The sequence below is a fragment of the Amblyomma mixtum genome, chromosome 5 (genome assembly GCF_055824585.1).
Source record: "Amblyomma mixtum isolate Tamu chromosome 5, ASM5582458v1, whole genome shotgun sequence".
Classification (NCBI taxonomy): Eukaryota; Metazoa; Arthropoda; class Arachnida; order Ixodida; family Ixodidae; genus Amblyomma; species Amblyomma mixtum.
Window position 1 is genome coordinate 32,717,994 of NC_143016.1, and position 26,372 is coordinate 32,744,365.

A 26,372-nucleotide genomic window follows, 5' to 3' on the forward strand; every position below is an offset into this window, starting at 1 on the left:
AGCTTAAACAGGCCATATACGTTGCCCTGTATCGAAAAACTAGGTAGGACAGGCGCTTCGACATTGCATTGAAATACAATGTGCTGATGCCGGTGGTATGCACGGTAGAACAAGGCGCGTGTAGGTACGACGAGCCATGTGACACATCAGCGCCTCTACCTGATTGAACAGTAGCCATTGTGCAGTTCGTCTTTCCGCGCATCTCGCCTTTCGTCCGCCACCGACATTGCAACCTGTACTTGTCATTCTAGGCCCCGAAGGTACGTACAGGTGCCATTCCTGCCGGGGCAGGAATCACTTCGCGTAGCGAAGGCAGAGCGCGTAGGCTGCCCGGAGACAACGCCTCGCAGCTTCGGAACTTCGTCAAGTGACCCGAACTAGTGAGTAATTTGCGGAGTAGCTCCCTCCTCACAGCGTCCGTCTTATGCTTTAGTTTGGGCTCCTTCTAGTTTAAGTAATTGACCATCCCGTAAAAACCTCGATGTTAATTTCCGATTGAATTTGATTTTATTACTTCCCATCAATCTTATTTTAAGGTAAACAGATGTATTAATACCGGCCGGCAAACGCAGATATGAAGAAAAACCTTCGTTCTAACCAGTTGTTGAAATTATAGGAAGAATATAAAGGAAATTAAAAATGGGCTCAATTGCAAGTACATTGTTGGAGCAAGCAATGGCAGGAACAGAAAATGCGCTAATGCACACTGTTAAGTACAAAAACTGAGCATTAATTAGGTGAATGTAAGGCGCTCGAAGGTAAGCCTAAGTTCCAAGATAAAGGTGACTCACGCATAGTTTTTAAGCCTATGCCTTTCAGAGACCAGCGCCATCACTTTCAGTCAGCATATTCGGGCACGTGTCACTCATTCCATGGAATAGCAGCCTGTTTGATCGTCAGTTATCTCTCAAGCGGAAGTGGCAATAAGCTCGTCAGCCTATCTTTAGCACTTCGTTGGAGCGCTTGCAAGAGCGCTGTAGCCAGTTCCCGCTTAGCTTCCCGAGACACCAACGGAAGCAGTGAGAACGTGCGATTGAGCGAAGCTCAACAATCATGGTGCGTAAAACAATACATGTTCGTCATTTTTCTCAATTATTTTTTTTCTTTTTTTCTTCATTTATTGCTTTGCGATCACTTTCGCTGACGCAAGTACAAAGTTCGGTCCGCTATTGCCAGAACACAACCTGGTTATTAGCGCGCAGCCTCAAGCCTGGCTCACTGAAAGCAGCTGTAGAGTAGTGGTAGCTTTTTCAGAGTTTGCAGCGTAATTATCTTCACCCCCGTAGTTTGTATGTTATAGCTTAAATAGCCCAGACTCAACTCACGTCTGTACTGGCCGATAATTGAAAGGCAGGTCGTTGGTGCAGCCGATGAAACTGTGTCACCTGGAACACGTCCTTCTCGTTACCCTAAACCATGTGGGCTACACGGACGTTAACGAGGTGTGGTATGTGGTGTGCAACTATCTCCGCTACCTTTCGCGTTGAACAAAGGCAAAAAGTCTGTTGTATTTTCCTATTTCTAAATTTCAGAACTTCTTTTGGAACCGAACCTCACCGAACAGTGTCACGGCATTTCCAGCGCTCTTCAGTTCGCATTCAGACGTATGAATCAATGCGCCGTAAAATATACTTCTTTGTTGTGCTTTAAAAGCGAGCAAGGAAGCTTCGAAAATATTCAGCTTCAATATTTATGAAATTTCGGCAGCACTTCTCTCAGATATTGGAAGCATTGTCTAAAGTGTATTTACGGTGCAGTAATTAATGACACTACATATGCTGTAAGGTTGGTACCACCAACATCAGGTGGAGGTAACTAGCAGCAATAAGGGAGTAATTACTCATTGACATCCACCCGAGCGCAGCCTTACGGCTGCAAAGGAAAGCTATACAGCTTTCTCAGAAACTTCGTAGTTAAAGAAAAATTCGTCCTGGTCCGGGGTTCGAACCCGGGACCACCGCTTCACCGGAGCAGTCGCTCTACCAATTGAGCTAACCGGGACGGCAAGTTTATGGTAGGGCGAGAGCGAATTGATCAATAAGTCCACCTTGGGGGATTCCCCTAAAACATTTGACTAACTAGCAGCAACTTCTTGACCTTAATGTAACTTGCCTCGCAGGGAATGCCGCCAAACGCGCTCGCCATGAGGTTCAGTCGAGAACGACTCGTCGAGAGCCGACAAGCTTGTGTGCTTATCTACGATCTGCTCACTGCTAAGAATACTGGGCTGCGTTGCCTGTTTTTATCTCCATTTATTTTTACCACTCAACCCGCAGTGTATAGCAAAACAAAAAAGAACTATATGCGTAGTGACGCGTCAAGTAGACATTATTGTATGTATAGACGTGGCAAAACTCATACTGGGCAAAGTATTAGTTTTCGTGCAGTAAACGGCCAGAACAATGGCTAATGTTGTGCATTTAAGACATGCCTTGCGGCCACTGTCATACTGGGCACTGGATTGCGAGAACCAAGTTCTGAAGAGGGTAAAACGAGCCGCAGGCGTTCTTTCATGGCAGCGAGGAAAGAGAAAACGGACAGCACCGCGCTGTGCCAAATTGCAAAATGAACGTTACTTTCTGTTCTACCTTGAGAAAGTGAAAGCTTTTATTAACCGTAATACCCGAAGCTTGCTTAATGCTGACCAAACTTATCGTTTATTTTAATCAAAAGAGAGAGGCAGCTGGCGATGAACTGCGGGGCACATTCAACACTCTTTCCTTTTTTTTTTTTTTGCAGTGAGACACAACGTGGTGCGCTTCTCCTTCGGCGCAGTAACATGCAAACATAATATCAATGCGCGAAGTTGTCACCGAGTGAAAGTGAATAGATACACGAAAAGAAGGGACCTGCGACATCAGTAGCGAGGATTCAACGCCGATTCGTGGCACACGCTGTCGTGCTAATGGAGACGGAGCTGCGGTTTCAGCGAGTAACGCGATTTTCGAAACCTGAATGTGCAGACGCCCGCGGTAGAACAGGTTCGAGTTACCAAGCACATGAACGGAAAGAGTTGACCGCACCACATCCAAAAGTAATAACACCGGCGCCTGTGTAGCCAAAGCAAGACGGTACACACTTCAAAGTGTAACCCGCCACCAGAGAGCTCCTAACTCTTTAAATTGACACACGAACGAGACACGCGCCCGAGGTAAACGAGCCCCAGTGACGCCGAAGAACCGAAGAGAACGATAAAATCAAAGGAAGAAATCCTTAACGGCGCGCTTAATCGAGTTCGCGCTCGCATCTGCGATTCTTCACTTGATCACGACGTGCAAGAACGCCCGCGCAAGCAAAGAAGCACAGGTGAATAAAGCGACATAGTACAGAGCGCGAGCTAGATGAAGCTGGCAATCAGTTACAGCGAGGGTAGTCTCTCCTTCCCGGAATATACTTCCGGAAGACCGCGAGAATGACACAACCGCGGCAGCGTGTATATACGTAGTATCTCCTGCGAGGAGCAAAAGGCAAATATTTGAGCGGAAGACGAGGCGGCGGTCGCTCCTCCTCCTCCTCCTCGGAAGAATGAGTGGCGACGGAAGAGAGCGAACGGTGAACAACGAGGAAAGCGGGGGACGCAAAGAAGGAAGAGGAAGGGGTGAGAGAAGAACTATAGGGCACTGTTTCCCCACGCGAGAATGAGAGAAGGGGATGGGCGGCAAGAGGAAAGAGAGGCGGGAGATGAGGAGGTTACCGGGCGTGGAGCGCTGGTAGCAGCGCGCTCGCTGGCGCTAACGTGCGCCCGCACTCATAGCGGCTCGTGTCTCGGAGCCCGTCAAATCAGCGTCGCTAACAAGGACACATCGCCGCCGCGAGCCCTTGCCCCGCGAGACCTGCGCCGGCGGCGGGCCGCGGACAAAAGGCAAACGACAGACAGAGCCGCCGCATCAATATCAATGGGCAGCGCGACTCGTGGTGGCACGCGCGTCCCGCGCGGGCTGCCCCTCGCGGCGGAAAACTGCTCTCGCGCAGCCGCCCGCCCGCGCGCATAGCGCAGCTGAAGCAGGGAAGGGGCGCCTGCTTTTATCTAGACGACACAGGCTGTCTCCGCCGTCCCTTCTTTCTATTTTTTCCTTTTTTTTTTATTTCGCTCGGTCCCCGATCAGCACTGTTCTCGGAGGCGCTGCTGCGTGCATCGAGATGCACAGCAGTTCTCGAGGAGCGGGGAATTAGCCGCGGGTTTGTCTTGCGTAAAGTCGGTGGTACCGTGTATGCAAGAAGACTTCCCTGCAAACAAGTGCGATATTGTCGAATTGTTTGCTCTGCAGATATTGGAGGAATTTGTTTGAATGGAGTAGAGACAGCTGGGAGGTAAAAATATGCGGAGGAAGGACTGAACGGTGTATTCGACCGGTAGATGCAACTTTTAAGAGTGGATGTTTTTGGACTGTACATCTAAAGAAACTGCCGAAAAAAATCTAGGTCAAAGAATCTGTTACCATGGCTACTGATAAACTTCGGATTCTAATGATCTTAGAAGTTTATTTTTAAGGCAGTTTCAAAGCAGACTCGTATGTGCTTTGCAGCGCGGTCGAAAACAGTTGAACGAGAATGCGTTTCTTTCAGGCCTAAGTAAACAAACATTCCTGCTATCAAGAAAAAAGACAAATATCATAGTGACAATCAAAGAACTATTCAACCGTTCACGATCTCAGCGGAAAGTAGGATAGGAACTCATCTTTGTGAACTTCGCAAATGTACGCCGACAAGAGATTCCAGGTGCTGAAGTACTCGCGCATTCTGTAAGCGGTCAGCCAGCCAACACGAGTTTCCTACCCACCTCGTATTCAGAACGGCCAGAGAGCAGCAACATGCAAATCGCCATGCGGCCGCTCCTATTCTCGAGGAAGCCAGGCGAGCGACCGCCGCTGAAAAAAGGCCCTCTCCGGCATATCTTCCGCGAAAGAAAGAGCTCCTCTTTGGGGAAGACACGTGAAGCAAGCAGCAGAAGGCCGAGACCGGAGTTCATGGCAGCTCCTCCGACGGGACACCGCTGGCGCTTCGCGGCCGTCCGAAAAGAACGCGCGCACACACACAAGCCAGAGCGTGCTGGGTACGCGTTGTCTGTTTGGGGAAGGAAGAAGACGCGACTCGGCGGCCCCACAAGGCAAAGCCGTATTTATGAATCGCCGAATCAGCGCTGATCAAAACAAACGGCCCCCGCGAGACGGCGTTCACACACACACACGCTGCCAGCGGCGTGGCCTCTAACCAAGAGGAGCGCCGATTTTAAAGAGAGAAAGACGGCGAGCAAGAGTTGTGGTGTCGGCGGGAAGAGAGATAAAGAAAGTGAGGAGAGAGAGAGAGAGAGCGAGGAAGGCGGAGGATCACAAAGACGCCAGAGTGCCGCGTGGAGTGAATCATGGGTCTCGAGCACGCCCGGAACACTGCATGTGGCCGATGGAGGAGGTAAATCAAAAAGCACGACCGATGAAAGAAACTGTGATATCGTGTAGGGTTATGCGCTCGCGTGTTGCTGCTTTTTGTTCAAGATGCATACTCGAGGAAATTGTGGAAGACTGGCCAACAATCCGGCGTTAGCGTTATAATTCTTAAGAAAATCTCATAATGGCGAAATTTAAAATAAGAGGGTACCGCCGTACCTTTTCTTTATGTTTTTACGACCATTGATAGAACTTGCGATGTTTATACATTGTTTCGTATATTTTTGGTTTCAAAAAAAAGTGGTAGGGGTTTAACGTAGTTAAACGGAGTAGATGTGCGAAAGCCGGTGTTCATTCTTGAATTGAAGGGGACACTTAAGCTCCGCCTTAATAATATGACGCGATAGTTTTAATGAGTTAGTGCCCATGCATGGAGAATTGGTATTCTCTACTTAACAGGCATACGTCGCGGCGAGTACTCATACCACTACCACCGGAGTGGCGCAGCGGTTAAGCGATGAGCCACTGTACTGGCAGGTGGCTGTTTCACTCACAGCTACCGGTAGGGATTGAGCGACTCATGTTGCTCTTTCCGAGCGACCTTTTGCGATCACTCATTAGTTTAACTGCCACCTGCCATGGCAGGTTGTGCCGCCGCGGTGGCTCAGCGGTTATGGTGCTCGGCTGCTGACCCAAAAGACGCGGGTTCGATCCCGGCCGCGGCGGCTGGAATTTCTTTGGAGGAGAAATTCTAGAGGCCCGTGTACTGTGCGATGTCAGTGCACGTTAAAGAACCCCAGGTGGTCGAAATTTCCGGAGCCCTCCACTACGGCGTCTCTCATAGCCTTAGTCGCTTTGGGACGTTAAACCCCATAAACCAACCAACCATGGCAGGTTGTGATGACGTCACAAGGTTACGTGAACAAGGTGGCGCGACGCCCTCCTCCTATTGGCTGCAGCTTGCACGACGCTCCTCCGAACTTACCGGAGCAACTCGGGTAAACTCGGGTTAGTTCGGAGCACAAGACAAGATGACAAGATCCTTGCTCGGGGTTCGATTGTTTGGTGGTGGTGGTGAAAAGCATTTACTTAGTATTTTACAGAGAGGTGCTCGGAGAGAGGCCCCTAGTGGGTCTCACCCCTTACAATACTAGGCGGAGTCCCTCATTCCGGGATCCCGTTGGTCATCACCCCTTCCCCTACCCTAGAGGACTGGGAGGCGGCCCTGTTCAGCTGCCAGAAACTATCGGCCCAACAGGCTCTGGTTCGGCGGACTTGTGTAGCGGTCATGACCAACGGGACCTCGATTGTATGGAGCAGTGCTTTCGCACTAATAGGCATTTCTTTCCTGAATTATTTAGTAGAATTTTTGGGAAACAGTGTATAATTCATCGTTCATTAACCATACACGACTAACATAATGACCAAAGATACCGGGTGTCCCAGCTAAATGTAACCAAACTTTTAAAAAAGGTGAAGTGTCCTAGTCCAGTGAAACCAACTCGGCGTTGTTCATAGTCGCGTGGCCTAGTCTTTAGTATTTTTTTGGTCTTCAAAGTTAATTAAGTAGTTAAGTTCAATTAGCTAGCTTTTTAATTATTGACATCAGGAAGAAAGTGTCAATGCAAAAGTCCTAGATCACCTCGAAAAACCGCTAGTAGTGCTGTTCCGTCAAGTTACGACTTACGTAGCTTCATTTATTGGCCTTGAAAGAAAGTTGTCACGTGACCAGCTGCTCGCTCACTTCACTGCCCCAATGTGCACCCAAAGTCTAATCGAGGAGAGGACTTCAGAAAAAAACGGATTTTATTCTTTAAGGCGCGTCTTGGGACGTTGAAGTGGCACAGTTGTCATGTGGAAGCTTTTCCTTATTGTGTGGGGTATGGTTAAAGGCCGCTAAAAAAACTACTTTACGTGAACATTACTTTGCTGCACATATCTCAGTAAGCTGTTTCTCAAAGCGATCTACAATTTTTCCATTGACACTTTGTTCCTCAAGTCAATAATTAAAAAGTTAGTTAATTAAGCTTAACTAATTAGTCCACCTTGAAGAACGAAAAAAATACTGCAGACTAGGCCACGCGACTCTAAACAATCCTCATTTGTTTTCAGACGGCTAGGACACCCCGTGTTTTTTAAAAGCTTGGATGTTGTTGTTGTGACTGAGAGAAGTATGAAAAGGAAATTGCACGGGCCTGCTACTGGCTCGAGCCAAGCCACCACCGCTGCCACGTGCAGATAGAGGAGAGTTAAAAGATCATAGGAAGGAGAGAGAGGAAAGGAGAGACGCGCGTCGCAGCAACAACTGCGTCCGCCGGAGCGGACGCTGCTCAAAAAACAGATAAGCGGCCGAAGCCGCGCTCGCCGAAGCGAGAACAGATACCCCATTCCATTAAAAGCTTGGTTACGTTTAGCTGGGACACCTGGTATAGTGTAGGCCAGGATGCTTTACTGGTAGCTTCGTGGCTGTCTTCAATCTTTCGTTAACTTTATGACGAAACAGTCTTCGGCAGTCTTTATCTTGCGATATCTACGAACAAAGAGAGAATGCGACAAGCCCCTCGGCGCTGAAACGTACAGAGGTTAGAAGAGCGTTTCGCAATGGCTATCAATAGGCCCAATGTTATCCCGTGATAAAGATGATAGTGTTGAATGTTAAGCTTTCCAGGTAACGCCATGAACAAAACAGCACGATAGACTATTTGCTGGGCGTTGCCTCGCTCGTGGGTCAAGTATTGCGCAACTTACTCTTTCGCAACGTGGTTCCAACTTTAAATCCTCCCAGCGAACGATGAAACTTTTCACCGACTGGTTCTTAAATTTCTTTCTGCATATATATTCGTAACACTTTCTCAGATGTGCTGGTTTTGGTATTTTAAAAAGTATATTATTGGCATAACTCCAGCCTTTAACTGAACAGCAATAAAGGTTCTTCAGGTTTATTCTTTATTCAGAGAAAGGCCGCAGCGTCTATATGGCATCATTGCGTGGGATACAAGGCTTTATAGAACAAAACAGCAGTGCTGAGTCTCAGCAGCTCACTACGCAGAGAATTCCATTCCTTCTACGGTGACATTTTTTAACTATGATCGATTCGTGAAGAAACATAATGTGATGAAACAATTATGATGAGGCTGAAACTCCTGTATGATCATGACAGATTGAGCAGGTGGTGCGACACTTTTTATTAACAGCCTTTATGTTAGGCGTTCTGCAAGAGAGCTCTAGATGGACAGCCCTGCAGTGTTCTTAGAATGAAACCCAGCGCAGTTCCTGTTCATACTACTTGTGCTAAGAAAGCGATTATGGAGTCCAATGACAAATTGCGCGGTAGCAGATTGGATACGCCCAAGCATGTAAACATGAATATTATATATCGGATCTCACACAAGACAGGCATATTCTAAAACAGGCCTGACCAGACATCGTTATGCATATGTTTTAAATTACGGTGAAGAAAACTAAGGGATGCACCCCCCTTCTTATCTACATTATTAACATGCGCCGTCCATGTAGTTTCCTCTGAAAAAATAATTCCGAGATATTTATACGTAGTTTCTGATCGAACCATTTATTCGTTGAGGATATAATGACATTGCGCTTTGTGTTTACTTTTTCTTGCGAAGCATATGTGGACATAGTTTTTAATAGTTAGGTACATTCCATTGGTGCAACACCAGCGGTAATTACGCCTGATTATTCAATTAACGAGCTGGTTTTTAAGGTCCTTAAGCTGGGTCACAGTATTCGTTACGTATATTTACCAAGATTACTGAGAAAAAATAAAATCAGCACGCCAATTTACCAACATGTTTTTTTTTATTTTTTACGGTTTGAAAAGGTAAGCTAACCTGCACACACTCTGACTTCTGCTCATTTTCTCTCAACAACACTGTGTGTCGGCAGCTTTATTTTACAGGTACGTGATCTGAAGCTATTCTTAGACTGAAAAAGACGACAAACCCCAATTAAATTTTGTAAATGGCCCCGCAGCGTCACATAACATTACGAAACTTAGCAACACAAAAGATACAGTTTGATGGGGGACTATTTCATAACGACTGTGTTTCAATAAACAAATGTTTTAAGCATTTAAACAACGTAGAAATGAAGAAGCATTCGCCCTCGCGGCGATCCTGCCTCGTCGCTAAAACGCATTCTCATATTTCAAGTTATCCTCTGAAGCAGTGCTGCCTGTCAGACAGGTGCACAGTTTTGAAATATCGCATCCTCCCGCGCGTTAAACCGCATTTTCTTACGCCTATACCAACGTAAACACTTATTACTTCACCACTGCTTTTTTCTCCGAATGGTACAAAGTTCCTACCATGCCCCAAAACAGGCAGCGCGGATAAGTGATTTCCGCCGTCTCCCTTTCGCACACTACTCGCATTCGTCGAAGGCCATAAAACAACCACCATCCAGGATGCGCGTGTAGTTTCCACAAACCAACCAGCACCCCTTACACCGAAGCACCTCCGATCGAAGAGCTAATACTTTTTCTCTCTCTCTAATACCCTTCTTCAACGAGCACACGAAGGTTTTCCCTTGCATAGAACCACAACCTGCACACGAGAACGTACGAGCGCTCCGTGTCCATGCGCTTTTATTGCCGGTATATACCTGAAGTCCCTCGCCACGTTACAGAGAACTCCATAGATTCCAACCCGCACGACACGCGATGTACTACTACCCACGCGCCGCGAACACCATACCGTCCGCCCTACGGGCCCCACGTATGGTGGCATGCTGGTCAAAGGACATCACGCCAGAGCAGCGATCACCGGTCCTAAACTCGTAAAAACAGTTGCGGCTCTCGCGTGGCTTACATATTTGCCGCCTCGTCCGTATTCATTTCAGAGCGCGATAGAGCCAGAACGTTGCGAATGAAACCAGCCGGCGTCGCTAACGCCTTCCCCGACTGCGCGCAGACTCAGACCTGGCCCCTTTTACGGTTTCACCGCCGCGTGAAAACGAGCCCCGAATCGTGCATCGCGAATGACTGCATCGCCAGTTCGAGGTGCTTCAGTCACGAATCCGGTGTCCCAACAGCGCGGCACTGCTCAATTTATGTCGATAATAACCTAGTTGTGGCGTATGCTGCAACATTCGGTGTGGGAGTGCCTCGGCATGAGGCCAACAGGGGCCTAGAGATGGCCCGGCCCTCGCCTTATAAGCAAGCGCTGTTTAAAACTGGAGCGAATAAACATTGGTTGAAGGCATTCGGTTTGCTGTTTCACCTTGTCTTGAACCATACAAGTGTGACAGGCTTTACAGGATAGAACAAAGACGCACAAAGATGATTCTGTTGTCAGCATCTGTAAAAGTTAGTCCCCATAGTTACGTTAACTTTCCATCGTATGGGAGCGGAAGATCAATATTCCTCGTAGAAAATTTCTTTTCTCTGTGCCTTCCCTTGCATTTCATTATTTCTACTCGCGGCCTGTGAAATCGGTACCGAGGGTCGCCAAGTGATCTCAGCCGCCAATTGATGTATCAAGGGCATGTCTGAACGGTGGCAGTGAAAGAATTAGCCGGTAAAATGATTATTGCAAGTTTCTCAGGTTGGCTTGCTTCACGTGAAAAGCGAGTACAATTCAAGCATTTTGGACAGCATATAGCTGCGTCTCAGAAGCAATTACACCGACTGATTACACGAGGAAAAAAATACTATTCCTTTTGTATCGAAGGAAACAGAGACAGGGCCGACATCGCAAGTCTGTTGATTTCAAACCGCAAAGCGTTCACAACCCAAATTACGACAGCGTGGTCAGCTATACCCAATCTGAGCCAACGTTCATCGTAAGGGTCATCTTCAGACATATCCTTAGACGTATCGCGCAGTGAAAAAGGTCATGATCAGCACTTTCCCGCATGCCCCGCAACTAAGGCCACAGCGGCTGACTAACGGCCAAGGGTCCAAGAGAGGAGAAATAGCTTAGCAGTGGAGAAGAGTGGGAGGGAAGTCTGCCATGCCCACAGAGTCCCGGAAGCGATTGGCTTCCATTCATCTTCCTTTTTCCCCAATTTTCGCCTCCCACTTTTCCCGGGCTCCTCCCTTCGCTTCGAAACTGGCCACAGCTTACCCCTCTCTCTCATCCCTTAGAAGTTTGCTTCTTATCGCTTTACTCTCTCTGTTTCTCTCTCACCCGCTTCTTTTTTTTTTTTGTAGCAAATGTTCGCAGAGCGCGGAAGCATATACGGCATAGAGTGCGTTAATAACAATTAGCCGGGTGGCCGCTGCACGTGAAAAGAGAGAAGAGCTGCGTTGTATGTTCCGTCCTTTTTCTTTTTGTTTTTTCTCAAGCTCCTTTCTTCAGTGTCAACCCCGCTCGCCTCCCTTCCCACGATCGTTCCCTTTTGGGGCGGAAGGGCCGGTCAGAGCTTTTACGGCGTTTAACGCAGCAGCAGCCCATCGTGTTTTCCTATTTCTCATCGGCCTTCTTATCGTCCGCCCGAGATCCCTCTTCGCCCTATTTCCCCGACTCGCACGCTCACCACCTCTTTCATCTCCACCGGTCCCACCACACCACTGCGTTTGCAAAGCCCCGGCCAGCCAACATTTCATCTTTTGCTGTTCGCTGCCTCTCGCCAGCGCTAATTAGGAGCGTGCGCGCGCTACGCGTGAACAGCCCGAAGGGTCCGGGCGAACCCGTGGTCCCTCGTGTCCTTAGACATCTCCCGCCTCCCCCGTCGCCTCAGCAGCCCCTATAGTGAAGTAGATTCCTTTTTGTGTTTGCCGCGGTCGCTTATATTTTTTATGTCTTTCAATTCATGCGAGTTTACAACCCCGCATTTCTTTTCCTGTTATCAGTATTCTTATTTGCCAGATTTTTCATACCTCTTTTCCGCTCTTTCGCGCGTCCTCTTCATCGTTATTATTTCCTACATGCGCCTCAGGCGCTCCATTCTTTTGTTTTAATCTAGCCGCTCGGGGGGGGGGGGGGGGGGGGGTCCCCGCGGACACCGCTAAGATTTCTTTTTATATATCTTTCCTGTCGTCACCTCCTTTCGCATTTGTCTTGTTTTCTTCTTCCTCCTCTACATCATTTTTTCTTCTTTTTCCCGTTATGCTCGGTTGTTCTCAAGCAGCCAAGTCCGTCCTTTCCTCTTCCTTTTTTTTTTTTTTCTCCTGCTTCGAGCAAGATAGTTTTGAAGTTGTTTCGTTCTTTATTAACTTTGCCCTCGCGTCGCGAGCGCCCTTCCCTGCTATAGCCTTGCGTCATTTTTCCTCAAGTGCAACTCCTTCTATTTAATGCTCTCTAATTTTCTCCCTCAAACCCTCCGCACGGATGCAGCGTGAAACATTTTTTTTCCTTTCTCGGCGCATCGGCTTCCCTCTCTGCCTCCACGCACAATTTTACCTAGGATTCCGTCCTTTTGTTTCTTCGCGACGATGGAGCGCGGATGAGGGACAGAACTATTGTCATTTTTCTCCGCGGCGCTGAATTACTTTTTTCTTCCAAATTCCTTTTTAGCCTCCACACCTCACTTTCAGCTTGCTGACTTAGGAGCCTGTCTTTCCTCAACTTTATTTCTCAAACGTTCCTGTCCTATTTTCTAGAAGAGATACCCGGCGGCGGTTATAAGAACAAAGGTAGAATGCGCAACCACAGGATCACACGCGTACACACACGCACGCACGCACAAAGCAAGGCGCGTGCGCGCTCAGCCGAGCGTGCACGTCCTCTATATTACGGCTCGGGCGACGTCCCAGCAAACGTCGCCGCCACAGTTATCCCCTAGAGGTACCGCGCTGCTCGGCAGGCCGCGAAACATTGGCCGAGAGCAATTTCTCGCCGCCATCCGACGGGATGACAAATTTTTAATGATTTGGGCCGCGTAAGAAAAAGAACCGGAGGGGAAGGAGAGCATGATTAACGCGCTCGCGATTTTAAAAATGGAAAAGAAGACGGACTCTCGGCTAGAAGGAGACGCCTAGAAAGACTAACGTGGTGAGAGTCAGGAGCCAGGCCAATTATAACTAGAGAAGCGCGGCTTAAAAATGAACGTTTGGCGCGGTGATGAAACGGGTCTTTTTATGCAGGCATGGTGAAAAAAAAATTGGGCTAATTCTATTCTCCAAGCATCGCGAATGGCAAAAATGAGAGAGACGTTCAAAGGAACAATTAGACAAGCTTTTGCTTGCGTATGCATTGTTTGGTACTAAGTATGCTCAAAGTTAGAGCAAGTCCGAAGTTTGCGCCCTGTGGGCGAAAGGCTGACGAAAGGATACGAAGTACAGCTAATAGCGAGTGAAAGAAAGACAAACAGAGCAGAAAAGCGTCCAATAGAAACAAGAACTTTCAAACTGTCGAACATTGAATCTAAAATTGCATACCAACATTAGTTAGTGCTTCAAAGAGAAAAAATGATCGTGAGTCAGTGGGAGAGAACTAGGAACACCAATGAAGCTGCGAGGTCAGAGAGGGGAAAATGTAAAAGAAACTGGCTTGCAGCTACAGTCGGAAAGGGAAGGAAAAATAGCACGAAACAAGGGCGACTTATCCCTCCTCACTTCTGAAACACCGGGAAGCAGTGCCCATCATCGCTGGAACGTGGCAAGATCTATGAAGGCGCCTAAGCAGCCTTTTTTTTTTCTCACTAGCGGATCCTGGTTTTTATACACCTGAATGCGCATTCTTATTGTCATTTCGCAGGTTCCCTGAGCGACGACATGATGCTTCTCATTTTGGTCACAACTGCCATGGGTAAGATTGTATGTCACCTGCCTTCTATAACACTTGCTATCAAATCACTCCTCACGTCGTCTGAAAAAATTTTAACTGACAAAACTGACCATTTCCGTTCCAACTTACCGTCTTATTCTCCATAAAATGTGTCTTGCATTACCACAATTTTCTTCTCTTCAACAGTACTTAGCCTCAGAGGTCTTGACGAAAGTAGAAAGCTCCTAATCATGGACCTGCGGGCGCTAGACGCGGCCCCACGTTTATTGCAGATGGCTTCAGACCCAATAAGCGGCGACGGCCAGCACAACACGTCCGCTCTGCCGCTGGGCCTTCAACGTTCCACTCGGCGCGTGCCTGGCATCTACTCTTCTTTCTCAAAGCGCTAGCCCATGTGGCGGCGCTACAGGCTTAATTTATCGATCACCTAACACCTACGCAACACTTTCGATGTCCATGACAGACCTTAGTCAGGCACGTTAAAGATGCTCACGTTGGACGGCTCCGCTACAGCGTATACTTCGCATATAAAGTGAACAAAAGCCTTTTCCACTTTTTGCGGTCACAATGATCATAGCAGTAAAATTTCTGTTCCGCGTTTGTGTGACAATTACACACTCATTTCTTCGTCTTTTCTTTTTTGTTTTTGATACGAGGAAAACGAGAATTTTCATTTCTCAACAGCTGCTACTCAAAATCGCGAAAAATACGCAAAGGAGGTAGAATGTGCAATGTGGTTAGTTTTAATTATTAATGTATGCCAAGCAGTCAGCGGGCGGACAAATAATTAATTCTCGCGTATTCGGTCAAGCAGACATGAGCTCAGAATATGCTGCCCAGTTGGGACTCGGCACTTTGTATTAAAGGCCTATTATAAGCCCTTAGAAAATCAGAACATTTGGAAGCACTAAGCTGCACTACTGTCTCGCTGAAAAAACATCTTTACTGCGATAGCAATACCAGTAGAATTCGGCGAACATGTCCACGCTGTCTAGGCGAAGCCTCCGTAAGTGAAGCCTATGCGCTCCAGAAGCGCCACCTACGAGCCATCTCCTCACCGCACACCTCTGGCTAAGGTAAAATCCACCTACCTAACGCCGCCCTCGACCCACCTCCCCAACCCACCTTCACCGTCCACAAAACTTCTGTCGCGTATGTGAAGCCTCGGCTTAGCATAAAAGTATTATGTTAGATAAAAAGCATCAAAGTATTCATCGAGGGCAAATCTAATGCTATCGCAGCTATCTTGCCTTAGATTTCGTGATCGTCTTGTCAATTTTAATGCGATAGCAGCAGGAAAGCTATGAAGGCTAAAACTGTCCGGCGGCGGCGTCGTCATCAGCGTTGGCGTCTGTGTGATGCCTCCACCTGCCAACCTCGGCAGGTGGTGTTTAGGAGAATTTCCCTCTCTCCACCTGTGGACAGTCCACCTCTCTACAAGCAGGGGAGAGGATAGAGACGCTGGAAGAAGAATGACTCGGCAAAAATGAAAATGACTAAGAATAAAATGGCTCAGGAAACAGCAGGCCTACGTGCAAAATATACAGCCTCCCGAAGAACTAACTGTGAAGAAATGCGGCTTGCGCGAGCTATTCCTTCTGGCATCGCTGAATTGCTGCATCACGACGCCGGTAGCTGTATGAGGCTCGCCGCAATTTATCATTGTGATACATTTTGCGTAGCTGCGCAGTCGTAATCGGAATAGAATCGGAATTAGATTAGATAGGGGAGTGAAAGACAATAGACTCAGAATTGGAATATTAACGGAATTGAAACAAATTGGCGAGTGAAAGGAGAATGCTATCGAAAATCCTCCGAATCAGTCCCAATGATCGCCCCTAAATCTTTTATTGTACATATTTTTTTATGTTATCGTAGGCCTCACGTGGAGCTGGGCTTTGCTGTCTTGTGCGATGCATTGTTACTGCTGCCTCATGTTTATCTAGGACCAAGGAAGTTATGCGACCCCATTATTTTCGCAGTCGGGTGTAACGCAGTTAACTGCGAATAAGCGGCGAGGAATCTTACACTGTTTTCTTTTTCATTGCAGCGCTTACGGTGCCGTCAAAAGGAACAGAAACTGCGAAAGAGAACCAAGGCCCAAGCATTCCACAACCTCGCTCTAACAAAGAGAAGACTTCTGAACAACGCGACGATTTCTTACCGCTGTACGAGCCAACCGCCGTCAATTTAGCGGACTTGCTCCAGCATCCGCCGACGACCATGGCCACTCCGCGAATGGAGTCGCTGGACGCAAACTACGACCACAAAAGAGTGTACAGAATTCGAGGAAACTATGACATCAGGATGAGGAATATAGACAAAGTGCCCAAAGAACGAAATAGTCTTCAAGGGCGAAAGAAAAATTCACCAGAGGACAACGTAAGAACGAGCAGAAACAATGAAACTGGATTCGAGGATGAGAACGATTCCCTCTCTCACACGCGCCGAGATCCCGGGTGGGAACGACCTGCAAGACTTGATGAGAACTGGCGAATTGAAACGCGTCGTAGATTCAGCACGAGGCCATCATCAGAGCCTGCACGTCGCCAACATAGGCCTAGGACGCCGAGACTAGAATCTGGTTCTGACCCCGGCTCTGAGCCAGGCTCAGGGTCACTTGTGAGGACGCGTTCCAGGAGGCCCGTGTGGCCACGTGACAGCAAAGATGCCCCGAGAAATGTGCGTAGAGGCACGCAGGCTCCCAGGAGACGTGGAGGCACCAGGCCAGCGAGCGGGAGACGCGAGCGCGTTGATGCGAGGCCCCCCGTCTCGACAGAGTACAAGCACGGCGTGAAGATTGTGTCCGAGCCAGGACGGAAGCCGGCAACTCCTTCAAAGCAAGATACGCCAGCCCCAGTTCCTCGGGTAAAATCTAAGGCCGAAGGGAAGAGTGAGCAAGAGAGCAAAGACGACCCCATATCTGTCAGACTGGAGGAGGCGCTGGCCTCAGAGCCGCTTCAGTCTTACGACAGGGTGGTCGACGAAGACACTACGGAAGCGGTGGACGTAAGCCGCCTCGTACGACAGAGTGCCTTCGAATCTAAACTGCGCGAAATAGAAAAGCAGCAAGATATGGTAGACGTAAGCATGTCACTGGAGGACGAGCAAGTGCCGAACTCTGGCGTAAGACTTGTCGAGGATAACTCGAACGAACTCCATGAGGAAGAGGATAACCTGAGTCTAGGGCCGCGCAAATCGCCAGTTACTTCCATCCCCCGGCAAAGAAACGCAACCTCCCAGGGGGACATAATGGTCGACGTCGAAGACCTGGGATTCGAGCTTGCTACATCGAAGAACGCGTCATTATCCAAAGGGCGAGTACTCGTTCCGATCGTGGATGATTCTTTTGTGACAGACGAAGCCGCGAACATAACAGCGAACATGACGCTACCGTCTCCGCGAGGCACTGTAGAGGACACTTTTGACGAGGAGATGGCTAACCTGACTCTCACAGATGCCAGGAGGAAACGCAAAAAGTACTCAATCGCTTCACGACTGACGCTTGCGAACGAAACCCTTATCGTGGAGCGCAAGAATACCACTAATTCAACAAGAACAAGATTACCTGAGTGGTCAGCAGCCATGACGTCAGATGCGGGGAAGAACGTTTCCGGGGAAACAAACAATACCTCTTCGCGTGTACAGCTCCCTAAGAGCAGAAGTGGACGAAGAGGTGCGTCAAAAGCGAAGCGAGTGAACGGCACCCTTAATGTCTGGGAAAATAAAATCGCGGGTGCGGGAAGAGAAGAAATAAGAACACGACATCTCAGTGGGACCGAGAGCGTGAAAAGGGGTAACACAACTCGTGAGTCGAAAACGAACACTACTTTATTTTCATGGTCTACGAAGAGCGGTAAAAAAAGAAGAACCGCGTCACAAACGCGACGCACTGCTGTCAAAAGCAGCGCCACGCTGGAGAACAATACACTGGTTTCTGACAGCAAGAATTACTCCAAACCATGCACAAACCATTCAAGTTACAATCCAAGTAACTGCACAATGGTTCTGCCCAAAAACCATCCATCTATTCACCCTCAAGCCGACACTGGAGAGCTGTTTTCAAAGTGGAAATACTTCGAAGACAAAATAGCGGCCAGGTTGCCTAATGCGACAACGACTCCGCAGGAATTCAACAGGACTGTCGCTGAAATTAGAAGCTTCATAACGCAGCGAAAGGTTCCACCTCGCAGCATCGATTCTGATTATTTCCGAAAAGCCGGCCTCCTTACTGGGCCGTTTCCGCCGTCGAAGAAAGGAGCGTCCGTGAATTTTCTCCTTTACACTCGCAACAACTCGACCGCTGCAATCGCCATTACAAATGACACCAAATCTCTTCAGTCTGCGCCGCTTAGTGGCAGCAGCAAGCTGCAAGTGATCATTCATGACTTTGGACAGGGTGCCTCAGAGAAATGGATAAAGCAACTAAAAGACGCTTTGCTGAACGAGGTGAGTGCAGATAGATGGCGCTGTATTTTAGTAGTTAAAGTTAGTTGTCAAGCACAGCAAATGTAGAAAACACATAAATTTACTAAGCAGACGATAAATTTTGGGTAAATGAGGCACGCTTTAATTGCACAGATGATGTTTAATATTCTTTGTTGCCAAAGGACACATATCTCTCATATGTTTCAAGTGGCGTTTTGCGCTCACGAGCTGCGGTAATGGTTGTCCTGCACCATACCCTTAAGGGTATTATAGAAGATCAACACGTAACCTAACATCTGGAGCGTTAATCACCGCCAACCCAGGCAATGGCGGCGAATATGGAGCCTAGAAATATTACACTGGACACTAACTCGAAGTGCATGGTAGGCATATGGCCTATAAGTCGCGTTAGAGTTCGATAGACCGTGAGAATACCGCAAGCTGCTGACTCAGCTGTCACTTGAAAACGCCCGAGTTGAACTGACAGAGACGAATGCTTAGGGAGACTGAACTTTATTGTAACGTAGCGCTAGGATTCAAGTAAGCTGTGTGACAGAGTCACAATTGTCAGCTGATGAGTTGTGAGGTGATCCTTCATCATCCCTCACCTCCGCGTTCTTCTCAACATCCACTTCAACACGCTCCTCAATCGTGCCTCTTCCTTCCTCTGCCGTCTCCGTCCCTCTCGTGCATGTCCCATTCTCCCCGAACCACACTCGCCTGGAGCACTGCCTCTCCTACTGCCCTGTCGCCGTTCAGCTCCTACATTATTAGTGCCCATCTCGACCCACCTGAAGAGCTTGGCTCACTTCTGATCTAACGCTATTAGATGCGATCTACGGCGTACACGGTGCCAGTTGCCCCGGCACATGTCAAACGAGGCACACGCGTGCGCAGGACAAAAGCAACAGCGTGCTGCTGGTGGGCTGGCGGCGAGCGGCGTCGCGCAACTACTGGACGGCCGCCGCCCACGTGAGGCCCGTGGGGCGCAAGCTGGCCTGCCTCTTGCACCGGCTGCGGGACGAACGGGGCCTGCGGCTGCGCAGCGTCCACCTGGTGGGGCAGGGCCTGGGAGCGCACGTGGCCGGACATGCCGCGATCTCCGTCATCCACAGACTGTGCGAGAGGGTCGGCCGCGTCACAGGTGAGTCTGGAGAGCAAGCTTGATTAATGAAACAACTTTATCGGCATGGGGTCAGGTCTTGAAAGTCATCGTCACCGTCGTGTGGGCGACGGGAAGGCTTGCTTAAGATCTGTGTTTCTTGCACGTAGGCCCAGAGTGCCAACAAGCTCTCTTTGGCATGTCATTTCGAGTGGATCCAATCCAGGAGGCAGTGTACCTCTGGTGGTCGGTGTCAAAGGATTGTCTTTTCTGAAGCGCCTCGTTACACTTTAAAGTATGCGCCGCGGTGGCTCAGTCTTTATGGCGCTCAGCTGCTGACCCGAAAGACCCGAGTTCGATCCCGGTTGCGGCAGTCGAATTTCGATGAGGCGAAAGTCTAGAGGCCCGTGTACTGTGCGATGTCAGTGCACGTTAAAGAACCCCAGGTGGTCGAAATTTTCGGAGCCCTCCGCTACGGCATCCCTCATAGCCTGAGTCGCTTTGTGACGTTAAGCCCCTCCATAAACCATAAACTCTTAAAAGTACCAGATGCAGATATAATGAAAAAGAGTGAAAACGTTATCCTAGTTACGAAGCTGCGAGGTGCAAAGTAAATCGTCCTGGTACCTCTCGTCAGTGAACATATCTTCGCAACGAATGTTCATAGATGTCTAAAAAAATGCTTACAAGCAGCATGGTTTATGTTTTTCAAAGTGGTAAAGTGCGCGCTAACAGGACAAAAACTGCTACGAAAAAATGACACAGAACAAGGGCTAACTTGCAAGGGTAGTCGAACGGGCTAGTTGGTTTTGTTTTGTGCAATTGTTACTTCGAAGGTGGAGTTAGATATGCGCCATCCTTGCCCATTTGATCTCTGTGCGTTTTGTAATGTGGACATCATACTCGATGTACCGTTCTTGCAACATTGCCTTTTTCTACACTGAGTGTTCGTGGGTTAGTTTGAGCCGCCAACTGTGTATAGTTCTCTAGTTGGCAGTATACGCAACGCAGTGTGAAAACAGCACAAATGAAGGTGTCAGTTTTGTAAAAGTAAATTGCGGTCCTAAACTGTTTGAACTAACGCAGTGGTAGCGAATTATCTTACCACCAAGCAAGTGTCTAGGCTTAATTGGGGTCCCTGGTCACGGCTAGCCTTCTTTTATTAATATGGCACCATTATTATTTTTGTTCTGACCGATTAATTATTTTATTCTCCACCGCAGCTCACAAAGCTGCAGGATGTTTAACATGTGTTAGGCTCTTAATAAGGACATTATTTTCTTTTTAGCTGCAAGAACGTCTGGCGTTAGACTTGCAAGCTCTTAATTAAGGAAAGCGGGAGCAACAGCGCGTCTTAATTATGTATGCGCGCTCCTCGTCCTGCAGACTGAGCAGCTAAGACGGCTGGAGTCAACGCGAATACTTCTGATAAGTAATCCGCAATGGCTGAATGATTCCAACAAAAGCTGAAGCGACAGATTGCGAACAATCATTGCAGAAAGATTTTGTGGCAAGAGTTGTGTGCACTTTAAGTCTCAGGGTAAAGAAAATGGATTTTGCAGGAAAAAGAGGACACACAAGCATTATGCTGTCTGGGAGAAGGTATCAGTCAGATTATGTTTGCAAGCAAGAATGCAGACAGCTGTGGTTAAAAACGAAAAACTGAAACATTTCAACAAGGTCAATGTGAGGTATAGGTAGCAAGTGGCGATGTGCGAATAGTGCTTTTTCAAAACCGAATCGAATACGACTTGTGAAGCTGAAAGCCAAATCCAATACAAATCGAATAGTGATAGAATCGGATACAAATAAAATATTTTTACGAATTACCATGTGAAACAGCGAGGCTTTAGCTGTGCCGCTGCGGTACGGCGCTATGACTTGTGCAGTTATAGTTACGGCTGTCAAAAAACGCGATACTCACTTGCACTAGGGGGCACGAACACTAACTCAGTATATTAACTGTATGACCGTCCTGTCATATGTATTGGAAAATTACTTTTTGCTACTGATGATGAAGAATAAGTTAGGCCTACGTAACAGTAGATGAGAGGGGCAAGAGCAGCGCATAATAATAATAATAATAATAATAATAATAATAATAATAATAATAATAATAATAATAATAATAATAATAATAATAATAATAATAACCAATTTTTATTTCCAGTGCCCAGAAACAACCCTAAGGTCTTGGTCTGATACTCCATACATAGACGCAAAAAAAGTCTGTCCTTTTCACACAGAGAACAATAATCAGGAGAAGTAATGCAACAGCCAAGGCGATAGAAAAAAAAAAACTATCAACAAAGCCTCCGTTTGAGACAGAGGCGTGAGAGCTTACGGAAAGATAACAAAAATGCGAAAACATGAAAGCAGCGAAAATGGTGCAAAATGAAAACACCTAAAACAGACAAACATACGAATAAAAAAATGAAATCAAAGAAATCAGAGATAATGCGCACATGTGAAAGCCAGCTAATGAACTACACTTCTCTCAGTTCGATTAGAAACAACGCTAAGGAGCTTTGACAAAATGTCGAGACGTTCAGAGTATGCATTACACGAGGACTGTAAGCTGTCGATGGGAAACTGTCGACTGTGCAATCAGTCATAAAGGGGCAATTTTCCCCAACAGTTTTGTTCGGTACGCGAATGGCGACAACCCTCAGAAGGTCATCGCACGAAATATCACCCTGTACAAGTTTGAAAAAGAAGAGAATATCTGCCCCCAACCGCCGATTCCCCAGTATGGGAAGACTTGCCTGGAAAGACACGTCAACGCTCGTGTCTGCCTTCAGATTGCGGAAACGGGGCTAGCATTTTCAGAAGGCCCGGAGTTTATGAGTGACCTTTGACTCAACTGAAGCTAGGCGATGATCATGGTCTCGCTTATATAGTACATTGCATAGTGAACGAACGTGTTTGAATTCTTGCGCAGACTGGTCCACACCAGATCTGTTCATCTTTCTATAAGCTCGCTCTTTGAGTCTCAAAGCATTTCGCAGTTCGGAAGAAAACCTGAAAGCATGCTTGAAATGTTTAGGCTTATGTTGTGGGATGCATTTCTGCATACCAGTGATGATAATTTCAGTAAAGTGGTCATCATGAGTGGTAATGTACTCGAGGTCAATGACAGACGTCCAAGGAGCAGCAGAGAGCGTTGGCAGCGTTTTTAGGACAGCCGCCTACACGAATCGTATGTTGTACCTCTCACGAGAGAAACGACGAAGGTGGATCGAGCACACACCTCAGTGAACCAGGCATCAAAGCGCTCTGGCGCTCCAGAGCGCCGTAGCTCCTGACACTAGGGTGAAGACAATGTACCTTCAGCAAGTACTATTACTTGGGCACCCAGAAAACTCTTTACCAGTGTCTAAAGTCCTTCCGACGTTCTTCAAGGCCTTACATACTTCGGCTGCTCTCGCCCCCCCCCCCCCCCCCCCCCCCCCCCCCCCCCCCCCATGACTTACAATTCTTGTAAATTTTTAATCTTTAAAATTCGCTCAACTCTCTGAAGAGACAAAATGTCACGAGCGCGATCGCGTCACCCTCTTTCTCGCATTGTCCGTACGGCGTTTTATATTTTTGTGAATTTTCATAGCACAGCTTCGGGCTCCCACGTAGTCGCCTAAAAGGCACCGTCCGTCTGAGTCGCTCTTTTCGGCCCCTTCTCGAAGAGAGTTGTTGGAACCCGCAGGCCTGGACGTGTCGGCGCCGCTGTTCGAAGAGTTCGGAGAGACGCTGAACGCGGCTGTCGCCGACTACGTGGACCTGATACACACCAGCGCAGACTTCGCTGGCGGCCTGCGCGGACAGGTGGCGGCAACGGGTCACGTGGACTACTACCTCGGAGGGCTGCTCTCCCCTCCCGACCCCTGCCCCGAGGCCAAGGACGGTGAGTATAAACGCCAGACAGAGCGGTAAGGATTACACTCTAACATTAAAGTGGAACTAACTGGGCCACCTATCCATCCGTGAGGAGAATGACTGTGGCTGATGTGTGGGGTGAAGTTAGACTGAGTATGTTTCGGAGTGGCTACTCCGCAGTTAGACCTCAAATGACCCAACCCTTGCTGTACTTTAAGTCCCTTCTGGATTTCAGTGTACAAGACAGCCATGGACTGAATGATTCATTGATTCATTCACTGATTTATTCATTGGCTCGATCGCTCACTCACTTATTTTGTGTCTACGGCAATCTAGCAGTACCATTGTGCCAGGTCTAATGAGTGAAGAGTAGCGTACAGACGTCTGTTACTGCTGAAAAAGGCAACCATCGAGGGTCAATGAACTTGTTATGGTTCTCTATCTTCAGCACTCTATCTTTTTCTGCGCTTCAGGATGTCAGGAAACCCATTCGTTTCTTTCAGTTGCTCACTACTTCGCGCACGATCAATCAATCAACCGCTGCTTCTCTTTAATCAAACCACAGCCCCAGAAACAGTTTCCATCGCTCACTGAACGTCGACCCGCCCGTCGTGAACGGGAGAGAACAAGGCACACGCTCAACTTCAGTAAGTGACGTATCGGGAGCATACACAAAAATGAGGACGGTCAGTCAATGAGTAAATGGTCCGAACAAAGCCCTTAATGCGTCGCTCAGTCAACCCGCCAAACAATAGGCCGATTACGAAGCCCGCGAATCAATTGACCAACAAATCAGATCATTGATTGTTCCCTTATTCAGCCGAACCAGCCAGTCCGTCCAGCCAAGCATACACATAAGATGTCTGCTGCTCTGGTAAGTCTTCGCTACTGCGGGTAAACTCAAGACCCCGCAGTCCGGAGGCATTTGTCGATATTCAGTAATCCGTGCATCAAATTGTCAGGCAGAGGTTGCGACAAGCAACGAAGAAGGTGCAGAAGGGCAATGTGACATAAAACTGGAAGCTCTTCACTGTGTGAGCTTGTTTGCATGAGAGAAACAAAAAAAAAATCGACAGTAGCGCTGCTGACAAGCGTACTCGGTTGTTGTTGAAATCGAAATGAACGTTCATCTCGGTCACGTTCTGTTCAGAGGTAACGAAGAACATTGCAAATAGCACACTTTGATCTCCGCGAACATTGTAGAAGCGTTCACGCATGATCGCATGTTCTTCCCGAACACTCTAGCTTTATCTATAGCGAACCAATGCAAGTTAACCCACCCACAAAATGAAACAAAATGAAAAATACTGTGTGCCGGCAGTAAAAAAAAAAAATGGAACTGGTTAGGCAATAAACTCGGAGCTTCGAGGCGTAATCGCGTTCTACTGACTGCAGTTATCGCGGCTAATAAGTTATCGCGGCTAACTCACGACCCTAAAATTAGCAGCCTCCCTCGATTGCAACCCTTGTTGCTACCGCTCCTGCAGAGCAGCAGAGGCGATAATATTCGAATTCCATAGTGTACACTTTCTCATGATGTGTTCTCGCAATCACACCTAATTTGGAATAGCCAGCATGAAAATTCTGGCTATTTGAGCCGTTTGGTGCATGGTCCCACGAATAAGAAATCGCACGAAAAACAGGAAGATGTAAGGGACACAAAACATGTACGCAGGATAACCAGTATACTGTTACACACTTTTGAAAAATTATTTCCACTTTGCTTTTTTGACACCTCAATGAAAAATTATCTCCCACTCTAAGTCAGTCGCAAACAAAACGGAGAAGTTCCGTAGCAGCCCTGAATATAAAAAATCAGTACATGTTACATGCTCGTGTTCTGCTGCACGTGATAAGCCAGACACATGCATGCTGGACTGCGTACGCAGACATGTGCAACATCCGTGCACATCTGATTGTATTAGGATAGCATCCCCTTCCATCAGCGCTTTGTACGACAGCAGACCATGGGCACGTTCCTCCTGTCACACCACGTACCCACACTTCTAATCATAAAGTACTCTCTCTCTCTCTCTCTCTCTCTCTCTCTCTCTCTCTCTCTCTCTCTCTCTCTCTCTCTCTCTCTCTCTCTCTCTCTCTCTCTCTACCTACCTATCCCCTGTTGAAGTGCTCTATGTCGCCTTACGCGAAGGCTGTTGTAGCTTTCTGTTCTAGTGTCTTCGCAGTGAATCACGGGATCGTGAAACCACTTGCTGTCGTCTCGCGCTTTCCCAACGCAGATGTCAGGCGTGACTGCGCTCGTGCCCTGAGCGCCGAGCTGTTCGTGCGCTCGGTGAGGAACGAGTGCGCCTACCGGTCCACGTCCTGCGCGCCCTGGAGCAGCCGCGACCAGTGCACAGGATGCGGGCCCCGAGGCTGCGGGCGCATGGGCTTCCGGTCGCCCAGCGCCAACGGAACGGGAGCCCAGTTCCTGCACACGCAGACGCGGGAGCCGTACTGCGACGTCAAGCCCATACTCGCTGCCTGAACTTCGCCGCTCACTTCAGCCCCCAGTATTGGCACCGGCCAGCCTGCACCTCAGCGACTCCGCTGACATGCGCCGATTCCCCGTCATTCCCAAGTGCACGCCTTGGTACTAATATACGACCTTCTAGATCCAAGTTTCTCGTACCAGGCCACAGGCTGTAACCGTTCACTAGTACCTCTGGATGTCTACAGATTCCCGCCATGTTTTGTTGTCTCCATCTTGGCGGCGCATTTTGGTATAATAGGAAGTGCTAGCCTAGCGTATACCCCCTGGCGCTACCCCTTGCTGCGACTGCCAGCGACCTGTGCATATATGCAGATGGCCACTACTGACTAGGTGCAGACTGGTGCGGACCTCGGCGCCATCTAGGAATGCACCTTGAAAACTGGCAGCCGTGGTAAGCGGTTGTA

The 26,372-nt window shown here is 48.2% G+C and overlaps 1 protein-coding gene across 1 annotated transcript; it reads left to right on the forward strand.

Moving 5' to 3' along the window:
- Positions 1-306: 306 nt before the first annotated feature.
- LOC149341689 (uncharacterized) lies at positions 307-26,128 on the forward strand. Its single transcript, XM_089542012.1, has 6 exons — positions 307-380; positions 14,045-14,095; positions 16,125-18,523; positions 19,400-19,646; positions 23,305-23,502; positions 25,715-26,128. The coding sequence occupies exons 2-6, from the start codon at positions 14,062-14,064 to the stop codon at positions 25,960-25,962; spliced, it is 3,126 nt and encodes a 1,041-aa protein (XP_089398138.1). The 5' UTR covers positions 307-380; positions 14,045-14,061; the 3' UTR covers positions 25,963-26,128.
- Positions 26,129-26,372: the final 244 nt, after the last annotated feature.